The sequence below is a fragment of the Oryza glaberrima genome, chromosome 1 (assembly GCF_000147395.1).
Source record: "Oryza glaberrima chromosome 1, OglaRS2, whole genome shotgun sequence".
Taxonomy (NCBI): Eukaryota; Viridiplantae; Streptophyta; class Magnoliopsida; order Poales; family Poaceae; genus Oryza; species Oryza glaberrima.
In genome coordinates this window covers 26,272,172-26,282,935 of record NC_068326.1, presented here as the reverse complement: position 1 = coordinate 26,282,935, position 10,764 = coordinate 26,272,172, and the positions used below count along the sequence as shown (strand labels likewise).

At 46.2% G+C, this 10,764-nt stretch overlaps 2 protein-coding genes across 2 annotated transcripts; both read left to right on the top strand.

Moving 5' to 3' along the window:
- Positions 1-3,969: 3,969 nt before the first annotated feature.
- LOC127785241 (uncharacterized) lies at positions 3,970-8,458 on the top strand. The gene is made up of 4 exons (XM_052312711.1): positions 3,970-4,088; positions 6,812-7,506; positions 7,582-7,838; positions 7,933-8,458. The coding sequence occupies exons 1-4, from the start codon at positions 3,970-3,972 to the stop codon at positions 8,092-8,094; spliced, it is 1,233 nt and encodes a 410-aa protein (XP_052168671.1). The 3' UTR covers positions 8,095-8,458.
- A 3-nt stretch (positions 8,459-8,461) lies between these two features.
- LOC127760120 (uncharacterized) lies at positions 8,462-10,306 on the top strand. Its single transcript, XM_052284332.1, has 4 exons — positions 8,462-8,614; positions 8,688-8,891; positions 8,980-9,714; positions 9,798-10,306. The coding sequence occupies exons 1-4, from the start codon at positions 8,506-8,508 to the stop codon at positions 9,887-9,889; spliced, it is 1,140 nt and encodes a 379-aa protein (XP_052140292.1). The 5' UTR covers positions 8,462-8,505; the 3' UTR covers positions 9,890-10,306.
- The last annotated feature ends 458 nt before the right edge of the window (positions 10,307-10,764 follow it).

Below are 10,764 nucleotides of genomic sequence, written 5' to 3'. Positions count from 1 at the left end.
CCTGTGTCGCCCCTGCCCTGGGAGCGACGCGGGGGCCCCTAAAAGTGATGCGTTTGGATGTTCAAGCTACGCGAGAGTCACGATCCTGCAGCTGTTCTGGCTGTTTGGATACCGACGCATTCCAGATCATCCCCTGTTGCCACTTGCCAGAGCTTCGATGGGGCGAGTGGCATTTGGGAGCAAACGAGATCTATCTCGTCTTGAACCTGTGGTGTATCGCTAAGTTTGCTCGTGTTTATTTGGTTCAGTACTTTACCAATTCTTTGATAGTACAAAAAATAGAGGCGATTTTGGCACTACCATAAGTTTATAATGTCATGTACTCATGTTTGGTTTACTTCCAACTAGAGCCGAATTGTGATACTATAGTGAAGAATATTCCGGATTACTACCAAATTTAATATGGGCATAACCAAATTAGTTGGCTCCAAATATTCAAGCTACCAAAATATGGGCAAATCCAAAACAGCCCTTCATAACCTGTCCAGCTGACCTACCGGCACCGATGGAGTATATTGATCGGAGTGATGGTGTCCGTGAAACGTGGTGAGCTGAACGCCTGCACCCTGCTGCAAGTGTTCTGCACAGTTGTACTACAAATGCATTGATCGGAGTGATAGTACGGCCATTTTGGTTTGAAGCCAAAATATGCCTTATCAAATTATTTGGCACTTTGAATAGTATTTTAATAGTGTTTGGTTTGCTACCAATAGCACACAAAAAGTTACCAAAATCTTGACACTACCAAAACTATATTTTAACATGATAGCAAACCAAGCACACCCTAAGTTTGCTCGCTGGAATGCTTGTACTGACTGGAGTAGTGTACTGCTCTTGTTCCACTTTGTTTTTTCATGCATAGGGATCATTGATCAACTTTACTCCCTCCGTTCTAAATTAGTTATCCTTTAGGGCATCCACGATATAATATAAAAATAGTCCATAAGCCATCCAGTAACATTATATAACTAGTCAATATAAAAAAAGAGTAAATTTTATCTCGAACCATACTACACAACTAGAACCTTTTTTGCATGCCATATTGCCATTGGCCATTGCAATGGATGAATGAACTCTTTAGTCTAGTCCGGACCTCCGGTGGACTCGAGGGAAAGGAGAACAAATTTTGAAAGAATTACTTGTCTTTCGCCGTGTTTAGGCACATCAAAACTTTTTCTTCAAACTTCCAACTTTTTCAGCACATCAAAACTTTCCTACACATACAAACTTCCAGCTTTTCCGTCACATCATCTCAATTTGATCCAAACTTCCAATTTTGGTGTGAATTAAACACAGCCTTTATTGGATAGCTAGATTGGCATCAGTAAACATTCTAGGGTATGTTTAGTTCACGCTAAAATTAAAAGTTTGGTTGAAATTGAAACGATGTGACGGAAAAGTTGAAAGTTTATGTGTGTAGGAAAGTTTTGATGTGATGGAAAAGTTAGTAGGCCGTGTTTAGTTGCAAAATATTTCTTCAAACTTCTAACATTTTCATCACATTAAAATTTTTCTACACACACAAACTTTTAACTTTTTCGTCACATCGTTTTAATTTCAACCAAACTTTCAATTTTAACGTGCACTAAACACACCTGAAGTTCGAAGAGAAACTTTGTATCTAAACTCGGCTCGTCAAATAAGAACACAACTCCAGTTTGTCATCACTAAACGGTATCAGCATCTAGTAGGAGTAGACCTAATTATGATTCTCAGCTCTTAAACGAAGCACTTGCTGATTTAAGCTAACGTTCCACGCAAGTTAAGCCTGGCACACGCAGTACTCTGACAATCTGACATCCCTGCACCACTCGCGGACTCGCCTCATCTTCTTTCTCCCTTTCCACTGCAAAATGCCAAAAACCCCAAGACCAAAACCCCCTTTTGGTCTTAGCTCCAAACCGCAAAACCCACAGCTGCATCGCCGGATCGCCCCCTCCCACCCATGGCGAGCGCGCATCCCATGGTCCCGTTGGTGCTCCGCAACCTCCTCCCGCTCCTCCGCGACGTCGACACCGTGCAGTTCGCCCTCGACGTCGCCCACGCCAGGATGCGCGACAACGCCGCCCGCCTCGCCATGCTGGTGCCCCTGCTCGCGCGAGCCAGGCGCCTGGCGCCGGCGGGCGTCGACGCCGAGGCGGCCGAGCTGATGGACCAGCTCGAGGAGGCCGTCGTGGGCGCCCTGGAGGCGCGCCTGCAGCTCGTCCAGGTCGTCACGCTGCTCGTCGTGGTCCGGGCCGTCGCCACCGCTAGGCGGCGCGCGCGCCGCCTCCCCAGCGTGCTCCTCGCGGTCGCCGCGCTCGCGTTCGCCGTGTCCGGGAGCGGCGTGGCGCTGGGGCCATTGAGGGTCTTCGTGATGGTCTCCACCGTGTTGCTGCTCGTCCTCTCCTGGGTTTGATAGTTGTCGATTCTTTCTGATCATCCGCGCGCGCGACACGTACCGGCCGTCGTTGTTCTTTAGCCTTGTTTTTGGATGCGTCTCGGACAAGTAGGCGCCTGCTGGCTGCACCGTCGTAAGCAAATGTCATTAACTTCGTCTGATCGCTGATTGTTATCTAAATTTTCTCTTGTTTACTCGGCTTTTCGCCCATTATGGAGTAGACATCTGAACTGGGTGCGCCACTGCTTCATGCTTGCATGTTCAGAGGTATTTGTGGCGACCTTCCTCTAAGAAATCCTCTAGTCTTTCTGCCAGTTATTTCTGAATTTCTACTTTGTTTTGCAAGTTGCATGATGTGACACGATTTGTGAGCTCGCCAAGACACTGTTGCTGGTTACTCCCCTTTGTTTTGTTGTTGGTACCGTGGTATCTTCTGATTGATGTATGGTTTGGTTACTCGGTTGAACAGGAGCTTTGGTGCGTTCAGGAGCTTAGGTTTGTCTGGATTTCAGCCTCGTTTTCCACCGTGCCGATTGCCGTCCTCTCAAACGGGGCGTCATGCCGGTCTGTGCGTAACCATCGTATGGCCCACTAAAAACGAAAAGCCCACAAGCCGGTCTGCGTGTCCACAGCTAGTATATCGTCCCGAAGCCGCAAAGGAAGGTAGGCCTTCTGCTTAGAGTAAGCTTAATAGTATAGCCAATTGCTGGCTCCAAATTATTTATAGTCAACTTAATAGCTAATTTATACAATAGTTGTCTATGAACATATACTACATAATTAATATCTGGTCCTATCTGTCATACACATATGTACCTTGGAGTCCGTGCTACAGCTAGCTACAAATTTGTAATCCGGAGCGCTGCCCTTCTCTCTCCTCTTTTATCTCTTTGAAATGTGTTTATAGCTGGTTTATAGCCTGCTATTGTACCTGCTCTTATGGTTATGGTTATGGATCGGAAAAAGTACACCGAAGGTCCCTCAACTTGTCATCGGGATAAAAAAACGTCCTTCAACCGCAAAACTAGATATGCGGGGTTCCTTAAGCATACAAAACCGGTTACCCGAGGTCTTTCGGTGGTTTTGACCCCAGTTTTGGTCTACGTGGCGGCTGAGTCACCGTGGGATCCACGTGGCCCCCACATGTCAGGGTTATCCACGTTAGCCTCCTCTCTCTCACTTCTCTGCAACATGGTAGGGGCGAGGCGGGAGAGAAGGACGGCGGTCGTGGAGGCGGCGTGCGAGCACGACGGCCGGCGAAGCGGAGTGGAGCAGAGGCGCAGTGGCGGAGGCGGTGGCGGCAGGCGGTCGAGCGCGTGGCGGCCAGTAGGCAGCAGTGGCGGAGGCGGAGGCTGTGGAGGCGGTAGCCCCCTAGCGGCTGGCATGGTGGTCGTCGGCGTCGGCGTGCCCCGCGCCCACTACTCCCGATGGGATCCTCTCCTCCTCGTCAGTGTCGTCGTCTCCCTCGTCCCCGCCGGATCCCGCCGCGGCGCGGTGGCCGGCGTGCTCCTCCTTCTCCGCCGCCGCATCGACGGCGTGCTCCGCTTCTCCCTCCTGGCCTTCTTTGCGGCGTCGTCCATGTCGGGTTCATGAGCAGCCGGACCCTACTAGCGAGCTCCTGCATCAGCCCCTCCTCCCCCAGCCTCTTCGCCATCACCGGCAGCTTGCCGCTCTCGACGAGCTCGGCGCACGCGTTGGCACCACCGAGGTAGCAGCCCATGACAAAGAGGTGCAGCGGCGCTAAGCGGGGAGGTCCGCGGCGAGCATGTCGTCGTGCTGGACCACGAGCCGGTGGAGACTGCTGCGGGCACTACAAGAAACTTGTTAATCCGTGATGGATTCTCGGTGACGGATTTATGGATCGTCACTGACAAATGTGATCCGTGACGATATTTTGTTTTTCATCACAGATGAGCCCAGTGGATATTCACAGCCCGCGAAATCGTGACGGTTTTATCAGAACCGTCACAATGTATGATTTTAAATTCGTCATACTCTAGTTAGCCTAGAAAAATAAAAAAATTGTAGCGCAAAGAAAAACAAAAAATATGATTGCAAGAAGAATCAAACCCAAAAGACGATTTGTTAAATTTGAACAAAATATTTTTGTTGATTTGTTACATGTATATGATGATTAAATTTGAACAAAATAATTTTGTTAATTTGTTACATGTGTATGATGCATAATATGGAAAACTAAAAAAAAATATGGTGCGCATGGGGGGAAAAATCAAAATATTTTTGTTAATTTGTTACATGTATATGATGATTTGTTAAATTTGAACAAAATAATTTTGTTAATTTGTTACATGTATATGATGCATAATATGGCAAACTAAAAAAATATGGTGCGCATGGGGAAAAAATCTGCAGCATGTTGGATTTGAACCCACATTGAGCAGGAAGGTATGAAATATGTCTTACCATTTGAAACACTTGTTTTAGATGTCCAATTCTGCACTTATATATTTTTATTTATTTATTATTGGCCCAGCATCCCTGTTGGCGTGGCCCATTAATGCCATTCACTCGAGTTGAGTTGGCCCAGGATGTTGCCCACAGCGTGGCCTAGCAGCTGGAGTTGGCATTTCGAAAAGGAAAAAAGAACTCGAATTGGTAAAATAGAAGCAAATAATGCGCCCAACGAGAATCGAACCAATGGACCTGCCAGTAGAAGGCACCCCATCCTACCACTGCGCTAGTTGGTTTGATGTGTTATTGTAGGATTCTGTACTTATTTTGACCTGTGTATGTACGGAGGAGTAAGGTTTCCTCAACCCCGCAGTTCACGACTCAGTTAGTCAGTTCGACATCCAGCCGCAACCAATCTGAGACACCGCCGCCGCCGCCCACGGCGAAATTTGGCAGGAGCGGCGTTGCCGCTGCCCACCACTGCCGCGTAGTTCAGCAACGCCGCCTCCTTGCTTGCCGCGCCATCGCGCATCACCGCTGCACACCAGCCGACCAGCGACATCAGGCACCACCGCCGCCCTACAACGCCATCCTGTAGATCTGCAGCACCGCCGCCCTACATCATGCCAATACATGATTGTGTGACAGGTGACGAGTTAGGTTTCCATCTATATCTAAGTTGAGTGTGTTAATAGATTAAAAGTTATTGTTTTTATGTCTATGTGTATGCAGTGAAAGACCTCTGTTGCAGTTGTTTGTCTAAGTGGAAAACATAGTGACTGTGTGCAACGAATGAGGCTAGAAATTAGTTGAACATGTTCTTTTGGATTTTCAGTTGAACAGTAGCTGTCCAGATTTTTGTAACATCTTAATTCATGCTGGACCTAATGCATATATGTTGTTCTCAGGATGACAAATACAATGATGAAGAACCTAATGCATTTGATTTGTTCAAGGAGTTCCACTACAGCAAGAAAAAAAAAATGCTACACTCAGGGTTCACTTTCTCACCGGTAACCGCGCGGTAACCGCGGTTACCGGGCTTACCGTGGGGGGTCGGTAACGAAAACCGGCGGTAGGGTTTGGGCAAATTTTGCTCAAATTCAAAAATTTGAAAAAAAATCGAAAAAAATAAAAAAAATCATGGATGTAAAGCTTGTTTTGTATGTTGTTATGGTGAAAAAATTTCATCAAAAAGATGCAGGTAAATTCAAATTTGAGCGCAAAACCTATTGTGAATTATAAAAAAGAAAAAAGATTAAATGGAATGGGCCAAGTATGCACTGTTCACGAGGCCCAGTAAAGCCCACAATGGGAGGAAAATATCTTTGGAAGCCTCTGCTTCGTTTCTCTGGCGAATCCTACCGTTTTTCCCCTCTCTCGCGTAGCTGCGCTCAGGACCAAAGGGGCGACGGCATGCGCCCGCGCCGGCGAGGCCGGTTCCCGCGCGGTAAGCTGCGGTAACCGCGCGGTACGGGACGGTAATCGCCTGGGTCGACGGGCAAGAGGTAATCCCTCCGTTTTGAAGGTTTTCGCGCGGTTAGGAGCGGTAACCGTGCGGTTTTGTAGGGTTACCGTCGGCTTCGTAAGCTATGCGACGATATACATATGTGCGGTAATCGTGTGAAAACCGTGGTAACCGTCCACCCTACCGTGGTTACCGTGGCTTGAACCGTGGTATGGTATTTTTTACTGTGATATGCATGAACATATTTGGGGATTTAGGTCAATAGAACATATTTTTACCAATATGCATGTGGAGTATATTTGGGGATTATGTGAAATACATTGGGAATATGAGTTTATTTCGGCATTTGGTTGCCCGTGCTTGGCTAAAACCATGCATGTGAAGTATATTTGATTGCTTTGGTCTATGTACATATAGGTTAAATTAAATACGTCATAGTATGGAAGAATTTGGATGCATGCTTACAGTGTACATATAATTACGTCGTATTATTGCATAATGGGAGGTATGTTTATAATTAGCAGTGATAATTTCTCATGCATTTGATACAGGGTGGAGATGTCAGATAGTAGGGACCCTGTGTGGGAGCACGGGGAGAATATCCCACCTGGATGGCGCTGTAAGTATTGCCATACAAAGAGGGGCGGTGGTGGGGCAACAAGACTAAAGCAACACTTGGCTGCAAGAGGGAAGGGGGTTACATATTGCAATTCAGTGCCTCCAGATGTCCGTGAGTTCTTCTGCCGTGAGTTGGACATGATAAAAGATGCAGGTGACCAGCGTAAGAGTGATAGCGGAAGAAGGGTTGAAGCAGTAAAGGTCAACTATTATGACCTAACAGGTGATGCTGACGAGGAGGAACAAATGGAAGCAGCCATTGCAGCCTCACGACAAGACGAAAACTTTAGGAGGGATGTTGAGGAGCATGGTGGCACTTATGAGCATGGCGGTGGGAGTGGATCCGCTCAGCCGGAGGCACGGAAAGGTAGAAGTAACCCAATTACCAATATGCTACGAAGGGCTACGTCTCATAGGGAGTCACCTGCTGTGAGAGATTACAACCTAGCATCTGCCAAGGCCCCTGTGCAGCCACGCATTGACACAGGATTCTTCACAAAGAAGGGGAAGCAAGCTAGGCAAGCCATTGGTGAGTCATGGGCAAGGTTCTTCTTTACCGCCGGCATTCCTGGTAGAAACGTCGATAATCCATACTTTGTGAGCGCCGTTCGGGAGACACAAAAGTGGGGTACGTATGCATCTATTAAGGAACTTCTTTTTTTCTAACTCATTGCGCACTACTTATTTCATACGTCAATTGTAGGTGAAAGTGTACCTTCTCCAACTGGTAAGGAGATAGATGGAAAATATCTTGATTCTACAGAGAAGGATGTGAAGAAGCAATTTGATAGGTTCAAGAAGGATTGGGATGAGTACGGTGTTACTATAATGTGTGATTCTTGGATAGGTCCGACGAGTATGTCGGTCATCAATTTTCTGATATACTGCAATGGAATAATGTTTTTCCACAAGTCCATTGATGCGACCGGGCAAAGCCAGGATGCTAACTTTGTGCTGAAGGTATGTATGGTTCATGCAATAAATTACTTCATCACCTGTTATCGTCAGTGTTAGGGGCATGGACTAATTTTTATTATGTTATCTACCAATGCAGGAGATAAGGAAGGTGGTACGCGAAATAGGCCCGGAGCATGTTGTTCAAATTATCACTGACAATGGCTCTAACTACAAGAAGGCGTGCAGACTACTACGGCAAGAATACAAGACAATTGTGTGGCAACCTTGTGTGGCACACACAGTTAACTTGATGCTTTAGGAGGTTGGAAAAATGCCAGACCACGAAATGGTGATTGAGAGTGCTAGGAAAATTTGCAGATGGCTATACAATCATAACAAGTTGCATGCTATGATGGTCTCAGCTATAGGTGGTGAACTGGTTAAGTGGAATGCTACAAGGTTCGGAACAAACTACATGTTTCTCCAGAGTTTCCTTAGGAAGCGAGATCTTTTTATGCAATGGATGGCTTCCTCTGTCTTCATGCAAAGCAAATTTAGTGGGACTTTGGAAGGTAGATATGCACATGCATGTCTATCTAGTCTGTCTTGGTGGGAGAACTTAGAGGCAGTAGTGAATTCTGTCCAACCTATGTACTCATTCCTTCGGTTTGCTGACGAGGACAAGAACCCCAATTTGAGTGAGGTACTTTTGAGATATCAGTTGCTCAAAATGGAGTATGACAGTCTTTTTGCGAATCAAAAGGACAAGTTTGAAGCATACATGGAGATTGTGAACAGAAGGATGCACGACCTAACCAATGAGACTCTCATCAATGCCGGTAAGTATTGGTCATAACATAATCCACATGGCATATTATGTAACTCTTACTTAACCTGTGCCATGTTTTGTAGCTGCCGCATTGAACCCTAGGACGCACTACGCGTATTCTCCAAGTGCTACTGTCTTCCAAGACCTCCGACAGGCATTCGAGTGGATGACGGATATCGATACGGCTGCCGCCGCTTTGCTGGAGGTTGAGATGTACCGACGTAAGACGGGTGAATTTGTGAGGGCACTAGCAAGAAGGATGACCATAGATGGGAAAACTTCACCTAGTATGTTTTTAATCATGGAACTATGATATATCTAATTCATCTTGATGTATTCAGAATTATGAAATGACATGTTACTTGGCTTTTGCAGCACAATGGTGGTCTATGTTCGCCTCAGACACGCCGAATTTGAAGAAGCTTGCGTTGCGTTTGGTTGGTCAATGTTGCTCCTCCAGTGGATGTGAAAGGAATTGGAGCACATTCGCATTCGTACATACGAAGGTCCGTAATAGACTTACCCACAAGAAGCTCAACAAGCTAGTGTATGTGAACTACAACCTTCGCCTTCGAATTCAGCAAGCAAATGCCCAAATTAGGGTGGAGGACGATGGTCCCCTTCAAAAATTAGCGGACCTCTCATTCTATGAAACTAACAATCATATCAACGAATGGATGGACAATGCTCGCTCTAATGCTTGCCCCGAACTAGATGAAGATTCAGCTGAGAATGACGCTCCCCTGCCTAGTCAACTTGTGTCTGACCTAGTCAACTTGGATGACCTGCGAAGGACCACGGGAGCTTCTAGTATTGCTGAGTGGGCTCATACGAATGTAGGTGACACTCATATTGGGAAAAGGAAGACTCGAAAGCCGCCAAAAGCACGTCCATCTAAAAAGGTAAAGGGCAAGGGTCCACGATCGACTAGTGTTGATAGCGATGAAGAGACCCAAGGAAGCCCAGACTACCAAGAGTCCAATGATAGTAGCTCAAGAACTGAAACAGATGACGGCGACGACGATGGTCAAGGAGGCCAAGGCACTACTAATGTGCCTCCTAGGGGTCACACCCAACAATCAGATCACCACAGCCCCGTTCAATTCACTGGTGTGATATAATTCAGTTGCAATTTCAACCTTCACCTTCCAATTCAGTACTGGATAATTTTCTTGCAATTATTTGATTTGCAGGTGAGGGCGACTTCACTCATGCTACTCAGGACCGGGATCATGGTGCTCCAAGCTCTCAACGAACTACCATTGCACCGGGAGTCCGACAATAGCAACAATTCAGTGACATACAACAGGATAGCTCTAGCTCATTCAGTGCCTCTAGCTTTGAAAGTGGCTATCCAACGTATGTGTACAACCGTCCGCAAGCTTCTGATTATCCTGCTACTACATGGGTGTATGAATGGCAAGAGCCTCAGTGGTATGCTCAATTGTACGCTCAGTGGCAAACAACATCATCATGGACCGGTCAAAGTTGGGAGGAATACAAGGCGGGGTTGCTACATTCACATGGCTTGATGCTCATGTCCACAGAGGAGTACAATATGGCATATAATCGGTGGAATGCATAGCTATGCATGTCCTTGTTTATTTCCTTTCATTCGAACTAGAATTGTAATTGTGGACATTATACTGTGGACTCTATTGTTATTGTGGACTATATTGTTATTCTGGACTGTATTGTTATTCTGGACCTACATGTGGACATCGTTATGCTTTGAAATGTGAGATTGATGATTGTTATTGTTGTTATAATGTTATGAATTATTGTATTGATTTGAACTCCACAATATAGAGTAGGTCATGCCGAATTTTTCTGTTGTATAACCACATCTTAATTAACTAAAATACTCACATTTTAGTTTTTTCTATTATTTTTTTTATTTTTCTTATTTCAGTTCCAACATATCGCGGTTACCGTCCTCTTACCGCGGTTACCGTACCAAACCGTGCGGTTACCGTGTCCCTACCGTGGATTTTGAATTCGAAAATTTGGAAACGAAATTTGTGCGGTTTTTCGCAGTAACCGCACGGTTACCGCGGTAACCACCATACCGCGGGGGTTCGGTAACCCCCCCCCCCCCCCCAAAAAAAAAAAACGGTAAGGTGAACCTTGGCTACACCCCAGTTGTACAGGAGGCTATTG

Bases quoted from the DNA above. Each gene is read 5' to 3' on its own strand.
- LOC127785241 (XM_052312711.1), top strand. From the start codon at position 3,970: ATGAGCAGCCGGACCCTACTAGCGAGCTCCTGCATCAGCCCCTCCTCC. The intron at 7,507-7,581 runs GTACGTATGCAT...CGTCAATTGTAG, and splicing joins TCGGGAGACACAAAAGTGGG to GTGAAAGTGTACCTTCTCCA. The intron at 7,839-7,932 runs GTATGTATGGTT...CTACCAATGCAG, and splicing joins ATGCTAACTTTGTGCTGAAG to GAGATAAGGAAGGTGGTACG.
- LOC127760120 (XM_052284332.1), top strand. From the start codon at position 8,506: ATGGAGTATGACAGTCTTTTTGCGAATCAAAAGGACAAGTTTGAAGCA. The intron at 8,615-8,687 runs GTAAGTATTGGT...CATGTTTTGTAG, and splicing joins TGAGACTCTCATCAATGCCG to CTGCCGCATTGAACCCTAGG. The intron at 8,892-8,979 runs GTATGTTTTTAA...TGGCTTTTGCAG, and splicing joins AGATGGGAAAACTTCACCTA to CACAATGGTGGTCTATGTTC.